This window comes from Mangifera indica, unplaced genomic scaffold (genome assembly GCF_011075055.1).
Source record: "Mangifera indica cultivar Alphonso unplaced genomic scaffold, CATAS_Mindica_2.1 Un_0003, whole genome shotgun sequence".
Lineage (NCBI taxonomy): Eukaryota > Viridiplantae > Streptophyta > Magnoliopsida > Sapindales > Anacardiaceae > Mangifera > Mangifera indica.
This window is the reverse complement of record NW_025401095.1, coordinates 1,168,701-1,190,001: the sequence shown is the minus strand read 5'-3', so window position 1 is coordinate 1,190,001 and position 21,301 is coordinate 1,168,701. Positions and strand designations below refer to the sequence as shown.

The following is a 21,301-nucleotide window of genomic DNA, read 5'->3' as shown; positions in this document are numbered from 1 at the left end:
AACCAAGTATTCCATGATTGCTTAGATAAGTTCATTGTGGTCTTCATAGGTGACATTCTAGTGTATTCTATGAGTCATGAGGAATATGAGCAACACCTAAGATTTACCTTGTAGAGCCTAAAAGAGAAGCAGTTGTATGTAAAGTTCATGAAATGTGAATTTTGGCTTGATAAAGTGACTTTCTTGGAGGTATGTATTCTCAGCAAAGGGTGAATCAGTTGACCTAAGCAAAATTGAAGTAATGTTAAACCAGTAAAGGCCAAAAACTATCAAAAAGATTCATAGTTTTCTAGGCTTAGCAAGGTACTATACAAAATTTGTTAAGGGGTTTGCTAAGTTAGCAAGGCCTCTCACAACTCTCATGAAGAAGAAAATTCACTGAGTGATCAAATGCATGCGAAAAAGGTTTCTAGGAATTAAAGAAAATATTAATTCAACTCTAATATTGACCCTACTAAAAAAAGGGGTTGGTATAATTTGTATACCGATGCATCTCATAGTGGTTTGAGAGCCATATTAATGTAATGAGATAAGGTAATAACATATGCCTCGAGAATGTTAAAGGATTTCAAGACCAGATATCTCTTGCATGATTTGGAGTTTGCAATGGTGGTGTTTGCCCTTAAAATTTAAAGGCACTACTTGTATAGATTGAGATGTATACATTTACAATGATAAGAAGAGCTTTAGGTGCGTTTTCACTTAGAAGGAGCTAAATATAAGACAGAGGAGTTGACTCGAGCTAGTGAAAGACTATAACTATGACATTAAGTACCCTCTAGGTAAGACAAATGTAGTAACAGATACCCTTAGTAGAAAGGTATTTCTATCACAGTTGACAGTTTAGAGAGAAATCTAGACATATTTGGACCAAGAGCAAAATAAGTTAGTGATTGGGGCTCTAGCTAGATTAGAGATAAAATCCATGTCAATAGAGGAGATCAAGACAGCTTATATAATACCTACAAGTATGTCCAAGGTTATCTTCATCTTTTGGCTTTGTTTATGTGTAATTATGCTCAAGTAATTAAACATGTATGAATTTGGTGATGCATGATTGTGTAGGAAGGCCATATGCTCATGTATGGGATGAAAAAGGGCAAAATAGCCTTTGATACGTGAAAATTAGTTAAGTTTGGATAACATGCACACTTGTGCATGAGGGTGTACATGCCCAAGCATGGTCAGCATGTTTGAATATTTATAAGGATGCATTTCGTTAGGATTTTGAAAAATGTCTTTAATGTTTAATGACATGCACAATTGTATATGAATAATTCTTACCCATGTGTGTCGTTATTTTTGAAAAATAAAAATAGTTATGAACGCATATGGAATATGATTATAATGACTACCTGATGAATTTAAAGAGATGTTAGGAGTATGGAATTTGATTTGTTAATATATCTAAAGTTGTTATTGTGTTTGGTTGATTTTTATTAAGATTGGTAATCTAAGAGCTAATGTAGAGTGAAGTTGTGCCTTTAGGACCTCTTTCACATATTAGATTAATTGTTATTGAAATTCCAATGTTTATGAGGTCGATAAGGTGATGTTGTTTTGTTTGGTTATATGTTTTATGTTCATGATTGTGTTAGGGCTAAGTAGAATGCAAAAATTAGGTCTTCCGCCTTGTTATCTAGGAATGTCACACGATTGTATGGTATGAGACACATGCTCATGTACACAGGTTTTAGAATTCAAGTTAAGTTTCTAGCATTTGGTGATCGTTGGATGTAGTTGACTGGTAAGCTGTCAACTAGGACACATGCACTATCCATGTGTAGCTTTAGCATGACTACGTGTGAAGGTGAAATGATTGAAATACTCTTGCAAAGTGGCATGGTTGATATGAATTTTAGTAAGGAAAGTGCAATAAATATCTAAAGGGGCACACACTTGTGTGTCTAAGACACACCCCTGTGTGTATAAGAAAAATACCACACAGGGAAAAGCTACAAAGAAAGTTGGCTATAAGCAAGTGATATGAGGAAACACCACCATCTGTTAAGAAACACATACCTTTGTGTTTAAAACATAATAAAGAATGGAGAACGAGAATTAGTCTAAGGATCTATGGGTTGTCTTAAGAGTCAGTATAGAGATCTCAGGTACGTAGTAGTATCCTATATGCCTAAGAAATAAGTTTTAATGGGCACAAGGTGTATATTTAAGTAGAAGCAAGAACGAGTCGAGTTAAGTGAAGACTTGAGATACGTGCATGCTAGACATCATAGGATTGTTACGAGAGGGCATCGTGAGTACATATTCCTTACATCATACCTGTAATGGGGTACATGCTCATAATATAGCCTAATTGAGATATACTTTGTGTAGTGGAACTGAGAGATAGCTCACACGACTAAGCTGTCAAATCTCTATATTTGATTTAGTTTGATTGGCCTAGTATACAGTTTTAGTTTAGCTTCTAGATATAGATGCTTGCATCGAGTAAAATTATGGTCATGTTAGATAAGGATCCGAGGAATGGTTTCTGAGTGATTGAGTAGAATATAGTTCGATCCGAGAATTAAGATATGTAGCCTAGACATTTCCTAAGTTGAGCATGGAGTTGATAAATCGAACCCATTATCATCTTTATGGGAGTTTAATGTCGACTTTGGATGACAAAAATAGTATAGGTCAAGATCAAAGGTAGTTTGGAGATTTAAATAAAAGTTAACAAGAAAGTCTCCTACTTACTAAGTGTTTTAGCACTCACTCTCATACTTTCATATGTGTAGGTGAAAATGATCATGACGGCTACAGGATAAACGATAGTTAACAGGCGTAGAGTAGCAAGGGTGTTTCTGTCATTTTTATTTATTCAATTTTACCCTTTTTTTTATTTGTAAGTAATTGGCTACTCATATATTGACTAGCAATTTATGTTTTATGGATTGGATATCTTTTGCACGCTTTCGACTTTTGCTTTCATAAGGGTATTTTAATAAGTTTGTAAAGATTAATAAATGAATTTTTATTTAAAGACTAACGCTATGTGTACAATTTTTGTGCATAACTACTCAATCACATGATGACACATCATTATTTATGCACAAAATTATGTACATAGTATTAATGTTATTTAAATATTTTATGAGTTTTATTATATATTTTTAAAATAATGCATGCTTAAATAGTCAATCTAATGATATTTTCCTTTAGAGGATAATACTTCTAGTAGGGAGTGTTATAGATAGGGGTTGACAATAGTGATATTATGGTGTTGGTGAAGTAGCAATGTCAACAGTTAGTGTTTCAAAAAAATTTCAAAGATGATTTGTGATTTTTTAAAGGTTTTTAAAGACTAAACTATAATGTTTAAAACGTTTGTGTCTAAACAAATCACTTTATTTTTAATTTTTATCAAAATTAATAGATGAAAAATTACTATTTTACCCTTACACTTTCATTTTTTTTAAATAGAGTTTAATTTTGAGTGAAAAAGTGTTATTTATGAGATCTAAGGATAGAAATGTGTTTTTAGGTCAAACATTCTATGGGAAGAGTTTGATTTTGGATAAAAAGTGGTATTATTGCCATTTAGGGTTGGAAAAGGTTTTCAAGTCAAACCTTGGGTGGAAAAATGTGATTTACTTTTTTTAAAAATTACTAATTTTGCATTGAAGCTCCAGAAGTTTGATTTTTAATATCATTTCCTTAATTTAAAAAAAAAAAAAAAGAAATCCAGTGAAACGTCCAAGAAACCTCTCTCTCTTAAGTTCCTCGTTGGTAACGTGGGTATCTTCGTTGCAAAAACCCGCTTTTAAAAGCACTAGCACTATTCGTCAAATAATCTTATTACATAAAAAATCATGTCTTCTCTTCTTAAATGAACATTGGCAATTGATAGATACAACCTTGGTTTACTACCAGAGTGAGGCAGATCTTCCAAAACTCTCCTTTTCCCATCATTTAATGAGGTTGGTTTTCAATCTCTTAAGTTTCTCTTACCTCTTTGTTTGGTTCCCGAGAAACCCTGAAGAAAATTTTGGTGGGCTTTGGCTTATTTTAACTGAGATCATTATATCTGCCTCCTTATAGTCGTTTTAATTTGAGGCTGTATAGTCTAACGATTTCGCTCATATTGATTCTTTTACACTTGGGATAACTTAGTCCTTTGAATCGCTGTAGGTGGGTTCATTTTGATGCCAAAAGTTAAAGCTTGGTTTCTGCGATTTTTACATTGAAGTTTTGAAAATGGGTACTTATGTATGCTTTTTTAACAGTTAATCTTCGGGGGAATTTGCCTTGAATTAGTGAAAATGAGTGTGCTGGGGTTTGATATTGGAAATGAGAATTGTGTGATTGCCGTTGTAAAGGAACGTGGGGTTGATGTTTTGTTGAATGATGAATCAAAGCGTGAGACTCTGGCTGTGGTGTCATTTAGTGAGAAGCAGAGGTTACTGGGCTCAGCTGGAGCTGCTTCTGCTTTGATGAACCCAAGATCAACAATTTCTCAGGTTAAGAGATTGATTGGTAGGAAATTTAGGGAAGTTGATGTGCAAAAGGACCTAAAACTTTTACCTTTTGAAACTTGTGATAGTTGTGATGGCGGAATTTTGATTAGGTTGGAGTACTTGGGGGAAACTCATATGTTTACTCCAGTTCAATTATTAGGAATGCTGCTTTCAAATTTGAAGCAAATAGCGGCGAAGAATACACATATGCCTGCATCAGATTGTGTGATTGGTATACCGTGCTACTTCACAGATCAGCAGAGACGTGCTTATCTGGATGCAGCAACAATTGCTGGGTTGAAGCCATTGAGATTGATGCATGACTGTACCGCCACTGCCCTTGGATATGGTATTTACAAGGCTGATTTTCCCAACACAGATCCAACTTATGTTGTTTTTGTTGACATTGGTCATTGTGACAGTCAGGTTTGCATTGCATCATTTGAGAGTGGGCAAATGAAGATACTTTCTCATGCTTTTGACAGTAGCTTGGGAGGGAGAGACTTCGATGAGGTTTTGTTTAGTTATTTTGCGGCACAGTTCAAGGAACAGTATAACATAGATGTTTATACAAATATCAAGGCAACCATTCGGCTGAGGGCATATTGTGAGAAAATGAAGAAGGTCTTGAGTGCAAATGCAGGAGCACCATTAAATATAGAGTGCTTGATGAATGGGAAAGATGTTAATGGCTTTATTAAGAGGGAAGAGTTTGAGAAGCTGTCTTCAGTTTTGCTGGAGAGGATAAGAATTCCATGTCAGAAGGCTTTGGCTGATTCTCATCTGTCTGTGGACAAAATCCATTCGGTTGAGCTTGTTGGTTCAGGTTCTCGGATACCTTCTATTACTAGGATGCTAGCTTCACTGTTCAATAGGGAGCCAAGCAGGACAATAAATGCTAGTGAGTGTGTGGCTCGTGGTTGTGCTCTTCAGTGTGCAATGCTGAGTTCCGTATTTCGTGTTAGAGAGTATGAGGTTTGTGTTTTTCTTTCAGAAAGTACACATTGTTTTTGCACAGTTTTTGGTTCTTCTCTTTTTACTCGCATGATAATTTGTATTTTGGTTGCTTTTTTTCTTTTTGCAATTTCTGCTTCCATTGCTTCTCCTTGAGCAGATACAGATAGGTATTCCTGGTAATTGATTGCCAGTTACGACAATCTAGGTAATTCATTTACCTACAGAGGTTGAGAGTTTATTGTCAGTCCTTTTTTTCCTTTTTATTTTCTGTTAGAAAATAATTAAGAATCTTTACATCATTAAATAAATAGATGTCATTAAATCCATTCAACTTTTGGTTCTACGTAAGTGCATGTGAGTGTTAGTGTTTAGTTATAAAAACCAGTTGGCTTTAATGTGATGCAATATTCTTTTCACCAAAATAAATTTGTTGTGAAAGTGCCTGCTGCAACAATCACTAAGTTCGTCTTTCTGTTCTTATTCCTGCCTTGTTTATACATGCATGGTGGTATTTTCTTTACAGGACTTAATGTTATCAAAACTTATCATTTTCAGGTTCAAGATTCATTCCCTTTCTCCATTGGATTCTCTTCTGATAAAGGTCCAATTTGCACAGAGTCAAATGCTACACTTTTCTGCAAAGGCCAACCATTTCCCAGTCTTAAGATACTTACTTTTAATAGGACTAATGACTTCCATCTAGAAGCCTTCTATGTAGATCAACATGGATTACCATCTGGCGTATCTCCTCAAATCAGTAGTTGTATGGTATGTTTTTGTTCATACATGCTTCTTTTCCTAGATATGTGCAGATCATGTAAATGTATTTCTTAATGCATGTTGATTTAACTTATGCATTGTAGTGGTTTGGACATACAGTCTCTCTCTTTTGGGCCTTCATAGTGCTCAGCTTTTTGTTCTGAATAATGCAAGATGTTGATTTTGTAATACAACTTCTTGAAATTTTATTTATAACAAACCAAGCTAATACAATTTTACGCCCATCTTCTCTCTCTCACTCTAATGTTTATGATATTGATCATACATTCATGTATTTATATACATTAAATCTTCCTTTCTATTAATGTTAGGAAGTAACGTGGAACCATATAAACATTGCTTTTAAAAAAATACATGAAATAAATTTATATCACAAAAAAGAAAATAATCTCATGTGATTCTGCCTCAAATAACATGGTATCAAACATGAAATGTGAAAGAGTTAAGAGATTATTCCTCCTTTTATCACTCAACCCAAGTGTTTAAACCACTCTTCTCACATCTAGATAGAGAACACAGCTTAAGTAATCCTTTATTCTCCCATATCCTATGTATGATTCTCATCCCTATATTAATAGTTACTTTAAGATATCTTTTGTTCCTAATAGAGGTAGTACGTCTACTCTCAGTACGAGCCATATTCCTATTCCTTGTAAAGTGTTAAACTTGGAAGGAAACAAACAAAAGAAGAAAAAGAAAAAGGTGCCACCAGATCTCAACTAATTGTAAATAATTAATATGATTTTTTTTTCTTTTACAACTGTGTACATTGAACTTCCTGCAACAACCTGCTTGCAGACTTGGTTAATTGGTGACTATTATGAAAATTCTCTAGATTGTTGCTAGCATTGAGATAGGAAAGTAAAGTATGTCTAATAAATGTATGGGGGAATACCAATTAGGTATTCTTTTGAGTCATAATATCTTTATGTGTAGTTTTGTCGGAGTGCATAGCTGCACAAGATCTAGGTAGATTGTTTGATGCTAGAAAATGTGAGTGGCGATATACGTTCTCATCTCATGGCTTTTTAGTAAATTTACAAAAATTTTGAAGTTTATCTATCTATAATGCTTAAGGACGGTGTCCAAGAAAACTTTGATCATGTGCATTATAATGCCATAACTGGAGCTAACTGTTATATTTCTACTGCTGTTGGGATAGGCTTTGGTTTATAGGTGTAGCTAACTTTAAGCAGCAGAAAGGAAAAGAAAAAAATAAAAGAGAGGAGCTTTTGTATCTTTCTAAGTCAATGATTAAGGGCATGAAACGTGTTATCTTTTCTTGCCCATTGTATGCCTTTGTATTTCAGTTGTATTTTCTCCTTTGGCTTTCTGACTTTGAGTTTCAAATTTGGTTTTATATTATTGAATTTATTATTTAATGTTCCTGTAGATCGGGCCTTTCCAAACTTCTCATAATGAAACAGCTAAAGTAAAGGTCAAAGTACTGCTAGATCTTCATGGGGTGGTGAATATACAGTCAGCATCTGTAAGTACATAATCTTATTGATTCTTGTGTCAGACTATTTGCTGTTTGTTATTTTTCTGGTCATTGAGCCATTTTACTTTCCTTTTTCTCTCTTTTTGGATGCTATAAGTAATTATACAAATTTGTTCCTAATGTTTTCTAATGGATTCAGTTAATAGAAGAATACTTGGATGTTGTTGAGACGAGGAGAGATGCTCATTCACCTTCAGAAGTAGAGGCCAAACTTGATGATGTGCCTGCAGAAGGAAGTGATACTGAAGTCTGTAATCTTGTGCATTATGCACTCTTCAGTTACCTTATTATAAGTGTTGCATCTCAACACATGTTTACATTTACATCCATGTTAAAGCAAACAAATAAAAGGGAAAAATAAGTTAGGGGGAAACAGAAAAGAATATCAAGAAATTCTTGCCCTAACTACAATTGTCCTAACTAGGAGTGTTTTTCTGTATTGTATTCTGGATCAATTAATCACTTGTATCTTATGTTGTTGAGAACTGATTTTTTTTTTAAACACAGAATTATGTGTTACGTTGTTAGGTTTAGATGATGGGATTAACTTCCTTATGCAGATAAATAAAGTGAGAAATGGCAAAGTCATCAAAAGGCTTGATATTCCAATTCATCAGAGCTGCTATGGTGGAATAACTAAGAGTGAGCTTATGGAATCCGTTGAGAAAGAAAATCAGTTGGCCCAACAGGATTTGAAGATGGAGCGAACCAAAGATAAGAAAAATGCCCTGGAGTCCTATGTCTATGAGATGCGTGATAAGGTACATTTCACATTTAATTGCTTTATTATCCTCCCAATATTACAAGCTCTAAGGACACAGCTGAATAACACTATTATGCAAGCAGATTCTGAGTATGTACCAGAGTTTTGCTTCTGTGGAAGACAGGGAAGAAATCTCTAGAATTCTTCAAGAAACTGAGGACTGGCTTTATGAGGATGGAGTTGATGAATCTGAAAATATTTATGTTGAGAAACTAAAGGATCTTAAAAAGGTGATTATGAAGAACTTTGGGAAATCACTTGGTTAAGTTCTTAACCAAAACAACTAACTAATTTGAAAGGTTTAATAGTTTGTTGATCCTATTGAAAATCGATACAAAGAGGAAGGGGCCAGAGCACAAGCAACTGGGGATCTCCTGAGGTGTTCATCGGATTACAGGAAGGTTGTAGGATCACTTCCATCTAATGTGAGAGATGCGGTAAGATCCTTATGTACTTAAGTGATGTAACAGGGATGGTGATGATTTGTAAATCAGTTTGTAGTATGCCTTCTCTCCTTTTCAGATCATTGATGAGTGCAATAAAGCAGAGCAGTGGCTACAAGAGAAAACCAGACAGCAGGACTTGCTACCAAAGGATGCTGATCCAATATTATGGTCAAGTGAAATCATGAGAAAATCAGAGGCACTTGACTTGTAATGTTTACCTATCTCTAACCTCTACTAGGATATTTATCATTCAAGTATTCACAAATATATAATCCATACTGGCTGTTCAAAGAGCAGACTTCTTTCTACTTTGAATGTCCAGTTTACCATAATAAACTCTGATTTTTGCACTCAGAACCTATTTTTAAATCTGATTACATGAGACAAAAAATCACTATACTGGGCAGTTTATACGCATAGCCAAAAAGTTACTTGTCTTTTTAAAATCCAGCATTGACCAATCCAAGCTTGGAATAAACCTTTGGATATGATGTGCTTCGTAGGCGATCCACAGGATCTCAGCTCACCTTGTTGACAACTGGACCCATAACATTCAACTCACCCTTTAAGCTTACTGTTACCGGTAAATTGTTGCATCAGCTCTTTGCTATTGAGATTCAGATAGGATTTTGCATCCACAGCTTATGATGTCAAATCCTATGCGTAGAAGGTTCCCATGGTTTTTTTTTTTTTTAACTTTTTAACTAGTGTGCATGAATCTATGTTAGCTATGTACCCTGGAAATGTAAAACAGATGATATTGATTGGATCTTTTTGTTTCTTTTTATTTCCTATTTCAAATATATACTATGGTCTTTTCTTTTTGGTTCACTAAGATTATGTGAATTGTATGTCAGGACTTGCAAATACATGATGAGATCCAACCCATCTCCCTCAGAAAGAGAAGATTCAAAAGACTTGGAGGCAGACATGCAGTTAGATTGATGTGGCTTTGCATAGATTTGTGACATTAAAGACCAACAGCAGGAGGAAACCTCACCTTGTTTGAATTACATAGATTTTCACTGACCCATTCAAAATTTTGTTAACTCTTATTCATTTGTATAATCTCAGACTTTAAGTAGCAGTATGAACATCTTTCCACAAGGTGAATGCCAGTTTCCGTTATTTCCTACCCAGTCTTCACTATATTGTCTGATGATTATTTGGTACTATGATAATGATCAGGTATGACCATTGTGTTCCTCTAATTTTTAGCTCATTTCTTTGATTTCCAATCTTCCAACATAAAATTTTGTTTGTTTTTATTGTGTTGCGATTTACTTGATCTGTATAGACACTCAGAAAGATGTTATTATTCTGATTTCTGTTGGTAAATGGAAAGTACTTTAGTGTGTGATGCCCTCTATCTTGTCATTTGTATCCTCCCCTCAGGTTTCGGGTTTTGTTAGTCATACCCTATAGTCGTGCATAATTACCAAGTGTTTTAAGAATTTTAGATTTTAAGGCGTAAGGTTGGTAAACATCGTTTTCGTTCCCAGATAGAAAGTTCAACCATGTCAAACCGGTTGAATAGTGGTCGAATTGGTGAACTCTTTGAATATATGTTAGAAATAATATTCAAAATAATATATATAATTAATCATTAAATATAAAATTTGAATTGTATATATATCAAATGAATTTAACTTGACTACTCACATGTTATGTCAATTGATAGAGTGTGTGGATTCAATTCAAGTCTTAGCAAATATAAAATTTTTTATTAAAGTGGTACTTTCCGATTTATGTAAAGCCCTAACAATTAAAAAATTGCAATTTTTATGTTCATGGCAGCATAGGGGTTTGATAAGGTAGATCATTGGCTGAATTGTGAATGGCCAAAGTATTCTCTATTTTCAAATTTTCATTCTTTAATTAAGAAAATCTTAAATACCTACTCATAGAAAGTTAAATCTGTTAATTTTAAGAGTAAAATTATCATTTTATTTACAATAATAAAAATGAATTAAAACTTAATCTTCTTTTCATCACAAAACTTTAAAAACTAAAAGTTTGTCATTCTAAGTAAAATTTTAAAAAATAACATTTCTCTTCTTAGGATTCAGTTTTCAAACTCTGGCGTTATCTCTAGTGTTATTGCTAGTGGTCTTTCCCTCCTGAAGTTTTCTCTCCCTCCAGTTATCTCTCTTCATTCAGCTGGACACTTGATCGACATTGAATGAAGCTTGAGAAACAAAGAGCTTCGTCAAGAGATCGTCAGAGAGAGAGGAAACTTTGAAAAGAAAAGGTTACCGATAATAGTGCTAAAGTTTGAAAACTAAACTCTATGAGAGAAATATTATTTTTTAAAACTTGGTATATAGGAAAAATAGTTAGCTTTTACAGTTTAAGAGGGTGGGAGAGAGATAAAATTTTAAAGAGTTAGGATTCTGTTAAATTTAACTGTTTATAAGTAGGTAAATAAGATTTCAAAATTAAAATATGAAAACTTGAGATTAGAATACATTTTTGGGTGGGAAATACTCCTTTGGCCATTGTGAATCAGTGGGTTTGGGTTGGTTTAAAGTCTATTCGCTTTCAATTCACAGTCATTCTAAATGGTTTTTAAAACCATGGCAGTGAATGTTATTTATTTAATTAGTATAATACTAAAATAAAACCTTAAAGGAGTGTTCGGCTCATGATAATATTTAATTATGTTAGTAATCTATATTTTATTATTAACATTATATTATTTGATTTGTTAGTTAATAATTATAGTAATATTAAGATAATTCTAATTTTATTACAAATTTTGCCTTCATTTACAAAATTTTTAGGGCAAAACTATTTTTATTTTCAATTAAAATAATATACAACATGACAACCAAATTTAATTAATTCCATTATTTGATAATACAGTTTTAATAATAACAGATTACCCAATTCAAAGGCGAAATTGACCCTATTTTATCACGCTTAAGCTGTAGGATTTTTGGCCATGAAGTCACGCTCTTGTTACTGATCCATTTTATGTCTAATTGAAAGTACTACAATCGAATACTTTAGTCCAATTCCTCTTAAGAACACAACGATGTAAAGCTTGGCGGCTAGAATAATGCTTAACACCGATTCACTGTTGGGTTTTCATTGATTACAGTCCACCTTAGGATTACCTTGTACAATTATAACAGATATTTAGAAAACAATAAAACTATATCTTATATTTAAATAATATACTATCATACAATTGAGTAATTTTAAATTAAAGATAAACTAACATATAATATAACACATAATCTAAACATATAATGGAATACTTAATTTGTTGCACATAGCATTGTTGTTTATTAATTATGTTTGTGCACAAGAATCTCTTGGGCAAAGTCTAAAATACATGCACAATCTTTCTATAGGAAGACTTAAATAGCCCTAAACTCTCACTTTCTCTCCATCTTTCATCTCAAGCAACTTGATACAGATATACGTAATATTTTTCTGAAAATTATTATTATTTTCTTAGAAAACAAGGAGTATAAATTACAGTTTCGCATAATTCATGGGTCTTTGTGATTTAGGTTTAGAGATTTGGTATATTGTATTTATGTATAATAATAGGTTTTTCCATGTTTTAGTAACTTGAAGATACAAGCAAAGCAATTATTGGTTGATGATGTTTTAATTGATTTGATTGAAAATGTCTTTACATATTATATTCTTGTGGAGTGACAAATTTTATAAACTAATGTTAGTGCATTTGTTGTGTTCACTTGTAAAATAAATGAAATATTAAAAAATAAGCAATTTTTAATGTAATTGAAAAAGTAGATGAATGAACATTTACCATTTTCTTTTTGGGATAACAATACTCTAAAATGTCAAACTATCACTTTTTTTTTATTGAAATGAGCAATTTTTTTTTTTTCTAATTGAAGAGTCTCAGATTTTTCTATTGAATGAATTAAAATTTTAAATTAATCTATTAAAAAGACCAAACTTTTAATATTTCTTATTAAATGTACTAGACAAATACAATTAAAATAGTTTATTTTGTTTTGTTTTAAAGATAAAGTAATTAGTTTAATGTATTCAATAGAAAATATTAAAAGTTTAGTATTTTTTTATTAAAAAACAATCTAAAAGTTGGTCTATTTAATAGGATAATTTGAAATTTTAAGTTAGAATTTTTAATTTAGAAAAAAGTGATAGCTCAATAACTGTGGTTGTTATTATTATTATTATTTTTAATACATAAATGCCTCTTAAGTCTCTTGTGTAAGAGAAAAAATTATGTTCATGTTGAAATAGTAATTAATTTTGAAAATATTTTTTTATGCATTTTCTTCCTATCAATGAGTAGGAAAATTATTAATCATAAATTGATTGTAATGGTTGTATTTTAGGAATCCTGTTCTTATATTTTGGATGTACACCATTCAATAAATATATGTGAAAAAATAAAATAAAATTTTCCGTGAAAATTTATGTTGGAATCAGAGTCTGCGATACCTTGAGCACCCATTTGAGAAGCCAAAAATTATTTTCTGACGTAGTATTGTGCCAACAAACACTATAAGCTTATTGGTAATGACCACCAGAGCTAAGAACTTGTCAATTTATGTATTTACGTGTATTCTTCAAAAGGCGTATAAGTGCTGTCATCCCCCAACTCATCAAATATTTATCACAATAGATGTGACATTTCATGAAAGTTTAATGTATTTTTCCTTTGAGGTTGAAGTTGAAGGGAAGTATCATGGGGAGATTCAGACTCTAGAAAATGAAACTCATCACATCTGTAAGGAAATAAAATCTTAAAAAATGATTAATCAAAATGTGAATACATTGAATGAATATGGTATAACTTTGTACCACTCAAATGGCCATGAACATTTTGAAGTAGAGGACCTAATTTCTTCTCCAACAACTACTGAATCTTCTAAGTCAAAGGCTCTCACAGATACACCAGCCAAACCAATCATCTATAAAGAATGCTTTGATTAACTTCTTGTGTCATCTAAAAGACATTACCATAATATCATACATACTAGGGGTATTCCTAATACCATATATGAGGCTAATCTTTTTAAAAAAGTTAAATATTCTATAAATAATTTTGTGTCATATCAGCGTTTGTCTAAATTAAAGAAGTCATTTTAAAACAATTATTTACTATAGCTAAAACTAACAGTGTGCATGCCCAAGTGGAAAGTTGCTATGCATGAAGAGATGATGTCAGTACATAAATTCCGAACCTAACTTTTTAGATGTTAGTATTTAAATCCTTGAATTGAGATCTAAAACTCTTAATATTTCCTCGCAACAAATAGTACTTGTTCATTTACTGCCAAAAATAAAATATGTTCATCATCACTTATGTCATTTTCACTGCATCTTCATTGGATTTGTCAAATCTTCACCAAGTTTCCGTATTTGATAGTTAATAGAAATCTATGAATAGCCAAACCTCGTCTTCAACACTTAAAATCATCTAAACTCATTTTTTCATAACTACGATCTCTAATGGATATTTATGTATATGAGTGATTAATATTGGCTGCTTAAATTAGCTTTGGGATGATGATGTTGATAACTGAAGATTTTTGAAAGGTTAGGATTACATATTGGCTGAATTTGCCTAGATTTGATTGTTTTGGCAACCCAAAATTGAAGACGAGGAAAAATGGTTAAAATTAGGCAAAAATTAAAAAGTTGATTGAATACTATGTTGTAGTCAAATTTAACCTAGAGGAAGATGAAGTTGGTTAAAATATATGATTTGATTAGATTTGACCAAAAAAAAAGTTGACTGAAACTGTGAAGTTATTTGGAATTCCACCAAACTGGAATAATCAACAAATAGGATATCAAATGTTTTTTTTTTAATTATTGCCAAAAGGGGGTATTTGTAATTTATTTAACTAACACTACTTTGGATGTAAGGAAATATTATAATTTTATCTATTTGGCACCTCATTTGGACAGTATAAAATTATCTTTATGCAAAATTACCTTATCCATTATATGCATGAAAAGTGTCCAATACCCCCTATCGGTTAGTTTGGGTTGATTTTAGGTATTTACGTCGTCTACAACCTTAGACTCATAAACATGCCAAATTTGGCTAATATGTACTCTTAGCTTTTGAAAAAAAAATATCAAAATCTCTCAATTTTCAACATTCCTCCAAAAAGTTAATCCACAAAACTAATATAAAGCACTCGTTTACATAAATATCATTAGAGCTTGTAGTTATGGAGAATAAATTAGATAAGTTTTAAGTGTTGAAGATGAGTTTTACTAGTCATAGTATTCAAAAATACCAAAAATAAATTGGAGAAAACTTGATGAATTCAACGAATATGAAGACAAGTGAAGATAAAAATTGTCTATATTAGTAGATCCAAAAGGTATATTAAAAATACAACTACCTGAAGGTAGAAAAGTGTTATTCACTCATAGGAAAAATTACAAATGCTGATTTTCAATTCAAAAGTAATCTAATATGGTTCCTCAAAATCATTTTGAAGTCAAATTAGCTACATTATTTTGTGAGTTGTGACAATTAAAACAATTGAAAGGCAGCACTGATTTAAAATGGACCCAGGCCGGCATAGTTTTGATCATTAGGGTTTTTTATTTTATTTTATTTATTGTTTATGGCAGAAAGTTGGTGGGCGAAAAGTCTTGGCGTTTATGGCTCATCTATAACAAAACTACTTCGACCCAGAATTTGTCGCCTCTCCAGCTAGAATTCATCTGGCTCTTTTTTGTCCTCCCATTTATCCAACCGCATCTTTGCTTTCTCCACCTGAAAGTCCAACCTCCTCGTTAATGCTTATTTATAATATATATATTGAAGTGTTTGGCATTTGTTCTGGCTCATCACATGCTTGAAAGGCATATACGTGAATTCAGGATTCTCAACAACTTTGAGAATTAAAGCAGCACATGCATCTAAGGTTGTTAATTCATATATAGAACTTGCCTCTGCGTTCCAGTCGGTGCGAAACGTTACCCACAGCAAAATGATAGTCTGCATGGCAGTTCCTCCAATCATCCCAGACCATATTCCCTGCTTATTTGGTTTCATTAATCAGCTAGTTTTCTGGGAAAAAAAAATGTTGGTGGCAAGAGAAGGATTTAATATTATTGTACCTGTACGCCCAGTTGGAACTTGAAGCCAAGAAGACAGCCCAATGGAATCCCAACAACGTAATAACATCCTATGTTCACCCGTGCCACAAAAGCTTGCCATCCACATCCAACCGCCACCCCTTTGTCAATATAAATTATTAAGATATGATATGAATGTACAAGGCTTAATGATTTGTATTAGTTAATTAATTGTGTCTCTGATCTGATGTGAAATTGTTATGGAAAATAATTAATTTATGATGGCAGTCCAAATACATAAACCTTGTACAACTCATGCAAAGACAACCTAAGCATGCACTTATAATTAGGGTTTGACAGCATAAAACAGTATTAGGTTACCTACTTTTCTTGGCATTTAATTATAAATAAATAAAATTTAAGTTTCTTAGTCTTGATCTTCTTACACTAAAACAAGAAAACACAGCCTTAGATCTGAAAAAGAGTTGATTTTCTCCTCTACTTTCTTCAAATAATAAATTACCCCTTTTGTATAGCAAAAACAATAAAATTATGTACAGTCTATTTTATATGCATAATTATATATTTAAATAATATTTTATTATGTAATTGAATAATTTTAAATTAAAAATAAAGTCACATCCAATCACATAAAGATATATTATTTGAGTACTTAATTGAATACTTAAAACTAGATATACATATCATTATTCTATCATAAATAATAATTTTCCTCTTTTACAACTATTCTCATAAGCTTGTAACACACTTTACATTTTAGGGAGTAAATTGTTATTTCTGACACTTAAGAAGCCCTTAAAAAATTGCATGAAAGGGGGATTCAAGTAGGTTTCTGAAACAAAAACCAGAAGAGCAGAGCCTTGGATTTAATAATGAGAGTAGTTAATTACATACCTGACAAGACTGGTTGAACACCATTAAGAATAAGAGTAATAGCCAAGTAAGGGCAGAGGCGTGAAACTGCGTCGGCCACTGTCTCGCCACTTGTGAAGGCGTAGCTGATGACATGACGTAGAGCAAGAACCACCACAGCTTCTATTACAGCAATTATCAAAGAGACCAAGTTCACCATTACCACTGAAAATGCTGCTGACTTGGGGTTCCCAGCTCCCAGCTCGTTGCTCACTCTCACACTAGTGTTACATCATTACTTATTATTATCAAATTCAAGTTAACTAATAAAAGAAACACATTCAATTAATTAATTAACCTTGCCGCAGCATTGAACCCAACTGAAACCATGAACAACAACCCCATCACCGCCATGCTGCAGATGCATCCAATATTTAATCAATTTGCTTAGCTCAACCATAAGAATTTGCTATATTCACTTGTACAAAAAAGATTGAATTTATTTGATAACAGAAAATCATCAAATGTAAGATAATTAAACAATATTTACTAAATAATTTCTTTAGTCATTATGAGCCAGCCAGGTAGATAGAGAATATTTACATGATTTTCTTTTGGTTTAACATTTACACTGTTATAAACAAATAAGTAATTAATTAAGAAATAATTAAACAGATTTATAAGGTTGATAAATTTGAAACTGTTTTTTAAATAAAAAGAACAAATAAGTTTGTATACGAATAATAATATATCATTGTATAATCAGTTATTGTAAATTCAAATCTAAGGTTTACATAATAAGCCTGAGTTTTTTGGGCAGAACCCATGAATTCTATCAAACTTTGAGTTTCGGTCATAAAATATAGAAAGGGTAAGAAGAAGGTTGGTTGATAGGGTGGTGTCGATCCATTTTTATATCCAATCGCAGATCAAACTTGGCACCATGAACATGACTCAATTTGCGATTGGGTGGACTAACCTAGTGTCCTTGAATTCTACTTTGTCTTCTACCATGTGAATTAGTCTCCTGTAAAAGACTAAGTTTGAAGATTAAAAGATATTCAGGAACACTAGTGAGTCCGTCCATTCACTCAACAAGAAGTCGTAAACAAAGATGCTCTTGTGAGATTAAATTTGGTGACATGGAACGCAACTGTCTCATTGCTCATGGAACATTAGTTAATTTACATTAACAACTTTTTACAGTAAGCAATTACTTTGAGGTGAATTTTTGTCTTAAATGAAAAAAATTTGGCAAACGTGATCCAATTTACCTAAAATATAGGAATGTTCAATTACTCTAAGCAAATTGGACAATCAAGAGGATCTACACTACTCCTTCATAAGGGATGCGGAGGTTTGGATAGGTCTAATTACGTGTCACTATAAGAATTCTCTACTCAACACAAGAATAGAATTTGATACCTCTAGTCATGTGTCAATCTATGCAACATAGGTCGTACCCATTCAAAAGAATTTGTCTAAGTGGATGAATTTTTAAGATACAATTGCACCAATTTGGCCAAAAAATGGTGATAATACAGCAATTTCGGGAGAGAATTTCTTGGTACAGAGTGACTAATTTGGATACAATTGACACCTCCTTATATCCAAAAAAACTCACTTGATACCAAGAAATTTTCTTCAGAAACAGTTGACCTCTTCTTATATGCTCTTTGCTAATGACTAAAATTTAAAGGTGTTTGCAGTAGTGTTTAGCATAAGATTGTATGTAACCCCTTACTCTTCTGGAAAAAAATATATGTAATAATGCATAAGGATGAGATTAAGGATTTGATGTGGTTTCAAATATATGTGCAGTGAAATTAAAGAAGGAAAAAGTAATATAATGAATTGTTACCAAACGGCAAGAGAGTCCAATGCAAGCTGAGGATTGTCGAGCAGGCCAGCAATCAAAACTAGTATTTGAAAGTACCATGTTTCTAAGCATAACATAACAGCCGATCCAGCTGAGAGTTTGAGAAATTCCCAAAGCCCAGAAAATGCCATCACATTAAACCCAGTCCACGTGTGCTTACACTCACCGCTTATCAGGATGTATCCAAATTGAGCTCCCACAATTATCCACCATGATAAGCTCAACACCAGTGATGCGCCTATCAATCCCAATCCCAACTTGTAAATAGCCACCCAGCTAAGCAACAAGTGCACCACAAGAGTTGCAGCTGATATGTATGAACTTGGAGCCACAATGCGTTGTGCTTGCAGGAACTTTTGTATGGGAAAGTTGACAGCATATGCAAAGATTTGTGGGATCAGACCCCAAACAAACACTGCAGCTGCAGATGCCAACTCCTCCGTTTGACCAAGTAGGATCAAGATGGGTTTACAAAATATGTAAATCATCATCAGTGGGAGGCCAGTTAGGACAAGGATGATTGTTGCTCTTTGGAGATATATCCCTAGCATTTCATACCTCTGAGCACCATAGGCTTGCCCACATAGAGTCTCCACTGCACTTCCCATGCCAAGCTGCGCGCATCAGTTTAGCCACATAAGTGAAATATGAATACATACGGTATTAACTTCTCACACCCAATTAGATCGATTAGTATGATTTTCCTAGTTTTAGTTATTACCATGAGGCCATAGGATAAGAGTTGAATTCCACTGTTGCCAAGGGAAGCAGCAGCAAGCTGAAGATTCCCAAGATGACCACAGAAGACACGGGTAGAAAGGGACATGAAGTTGTTGATTAAGTAAACCAGGACGGCTGGTGCAGCCAACGGGAAGAGTAGCTTTAATTCCAGCCATGAAGCCAACTGCAGACGCTTAAAATATGACAACTGGGGGTCAGATAACACCTTCTCAAGTCTATGGTTCAATCCAGGATGCCCTTCAATCAAGATGGGTTCATGGACACCTTCTTCTCCAGACTCCATGGCTTAGTCTGCACTAGCACTACTGGTTGTTCTGGTATTGATGGAGTTTTTGTTTTTTTCTTAATTGCAAGAGATAATATCTATCTTTCACTCAGAATATATATATATATGTGTGTGTGTGTGTGTGTGTGTGTGTATCTATGTATGTATGTATGTATGTATGTATGTATGTATCAAACTTTTGCTTCCCATGTTGATTGGATGTCATGCCTTGGTTTGTGCACTCAAGGACCTTTCGTGCAAACTCATTAATTTTGTTTCTTAACATAGAAGAGACCTTTTCTGAGACTGAAATAAAAAAAATTATAGCTAAAGGTCTGATTGTTGTAAAATTTAAACGCAATTTTTTGTTTTTGGAAATAAGTATTAAAAAAAAAAAGGCCCTTGGGAGTTAGTTAGAATGTCAATATTAGAGTGTCCAAGCAATAAATTATGAGTTGGAAACTCCCTCAAGAGACAATCAAGTTAAATTCTTAAATTATTTGATAATTGTGAAATTAATCACCAAATCCATAAAACAATCCGACCGTAAAAATGCTTTTGGTAGAGATGAATCAAGTAAAACAGTTCTACAAATTATGTGAAACACATTTTCAAATGTTAAAAACATTAAAATATACACATCTAAAATATTTTGAAAACATTTTAATAATAAAGAAATATGATTGCCTAAGTGGATCATTTTCAAGGATATTATAGCACGGGATATTATGTTTTAGGAATATTAATATTTTTTTGTGTAATAAAAATAAAGTTGTATAAATAATACTTGACTAAATTAATGATAGGAATGTAAGACCTTAAATAAAGGGGAAAAAAAGTGTTCATCTATTGAAAATTTATGATTTATTAAAGTCTAAAGTTAGTTCACAACTCATTAATATGTTAGGATGTTTTATATCCCAAATAATTAGTAGCAGAATTGACATAATTTATTTGTTCTCCATTATAGGTTGATTAATAAATGGATAAATTTTTGTTTTTGTATCAAAATCTCGCAATTAAATCTTGGGATATTAATTAAAATCGGTAAAAAAATTTTCGCATAAACTTTTTTAGATAAATGTGCAGCGATTTTATCTTTATGGGCAAATTTACTTTTAATTCTAAAAATACCCTCTTCCAGCTTATTACGTCACTCTCAGCGATTTACGTCACGTTCGGCTGCTTAAAATTTTTTTAACATATTTGATAATTTCTTATTTGAACTATCACTAATTCACGTTCTAAAGATTAAAAACATACTTAAAAATTGATAAATTTTTGTTTAGGTTTCAAATATAGATAGTAACGAAAAAATAGCATAAATGAGGAGAATGATAAATGCAAACCGACGTTGTATCATAGTGCGTATAGGGCGTAAAGGGTGCGTAGAGTACGTATAGGGTGCGAAGGATGCATAGAGTGCGTAAATGGTGCAGGGTGCGTAAAAAGTGCAAGGTGCGTAAAACTCATTTTAAAATCTAACACATAGGGGTGCGAAGAGAGTGCGCACCCTCATCGCACCTCTGTCTTATATATATTTATATATAATAATATAATATAATATTTAAAAA

The 21,301-nt window shown here is 32.7% G+C and overlaps 2 protein-coding genes across 10 annotated transcripts; one reads left to right on the top strand and one right to left on the bottom strand.

The window, feature by feature from the left end:
- Positions 1-3,733: 3,733 nt before the first annotated feature.
- On the top strand, positions 3,734-10,121 carry LOC123205311 (heat shock 70 kDa protein 16-like). Of its 9 annotated transcripts, none has more exons than XM_044622249.1 (11): positions 3,734-3,926; positions 4,233-5,438; positions 5,976-6,188; positions 7,594-7,689; positions 7,841-7,948; positions 8,262-8,462; positions 8,548-8,694; positions 8,773-8,901; positions 8,966-9,117; positions 9,414-9,493; positions 9,768-10,121. In XM_044622249.1, the coding sequence occupies exons 2-11, from the start codon at positions 4,269-4,271 to the stop codon at positions 9,782-9,784; spliced, it is 2,313 nt and encodes a 770-aa protein (XP_044478184.1). In that variant the 5' UTR covers positions 3,734-3,926; positions 4,233-4,268; the 3' UTR covers positions 9,785-10,121. The 9 variants fall into 9 exon arrangements, 8 of the variants coding, with proteins under 8 accessions (XP_044478184.1, XP_044478183.1, XP_044478182.1 ...); XM_044622248.1 differs by having other exon boundaries at positions 3,734-4,137; XM_044622247.1 differs by having other exon boundaries at positions 3,735-3,926; positions 4,138-5,438.
- Positions 10,122-15,226: 5,105 nt separating this feature from the next.
- Positions 15,227-19,814, bottom strand: LOC123205293 (protein DETOXIFICATION 40-like). The gene is made up of 7 exons (XM_044622218.1): positions 19,443-19,814; positions 18,704-19,335; positions 17,201-17,257; positions 16,885-17,123; positions 16,012-16,130; positions 15,842-15,928; positions 15,227-15,664 (listed from the first exon to the last, which is right to left on the bottom strand). The coding sequence occupies exons 1-7, from the start codon at positions 19,743-19,745 to the stop codon at positions 15,602-15,604; spliced, it is 1,500 nt and encodes a 499-aa protein (XP_044478153.1). The 5' UTR covers positions 19,746-19,814; the 3' UTR covers positions 15,227-15,601.
- Positions 19,815-21,301: the final 1,487 nt, after the last annotated feature.

Excerpts from the sequence above, each read along its gene's own strand:
- LOC123205311 (XM_044622249.1), top strand. The coding sequence starts at position 4,269 with ATGAGTGTGCTGGGGTTTGATATTGGAAATGAGAATTGTGTGATTGCC. Across the intron at positions 6,189-7,593 it reads CTCAAATCAGTAGTTGTATG|ATCGGGCCTTTCCAAACTTC; the intron begins GTATGTTTTTGT and ends ATGTTCCTGTAG. Across the intron at positions 7,949-8,261 it reads CAGAAGGAAGTGATACTGAA|ATAAATAAAGTGAGAAATGG; the intron begins GTCTGTAATCTT and ends TTCCTTATGCAG.
- LOC123205293 (XM_044622218.1), bottom strand. The coding sequence starts at position 19,745 with ATGGAGTCTGGAGAAGAAGGTGTCCATGAACCCATCTTGATTGAAGGG. Across the intron at positions 17,258-18,703 it reads TTGGACTCTCTTGCCGTTTG|CATGGCGGTGATGGGGTTGT; the intron begins GTAACAATTCAT and ends ATGCATCTGCAG. Across the intron at positions 17,124-17,200 it reads GGGTTCAATGCTGCGGCAAG|TGTGAGAGTGAGCAACGAGC; the intron begins GTTAATTAATTA and ends ATGTAACACTAG.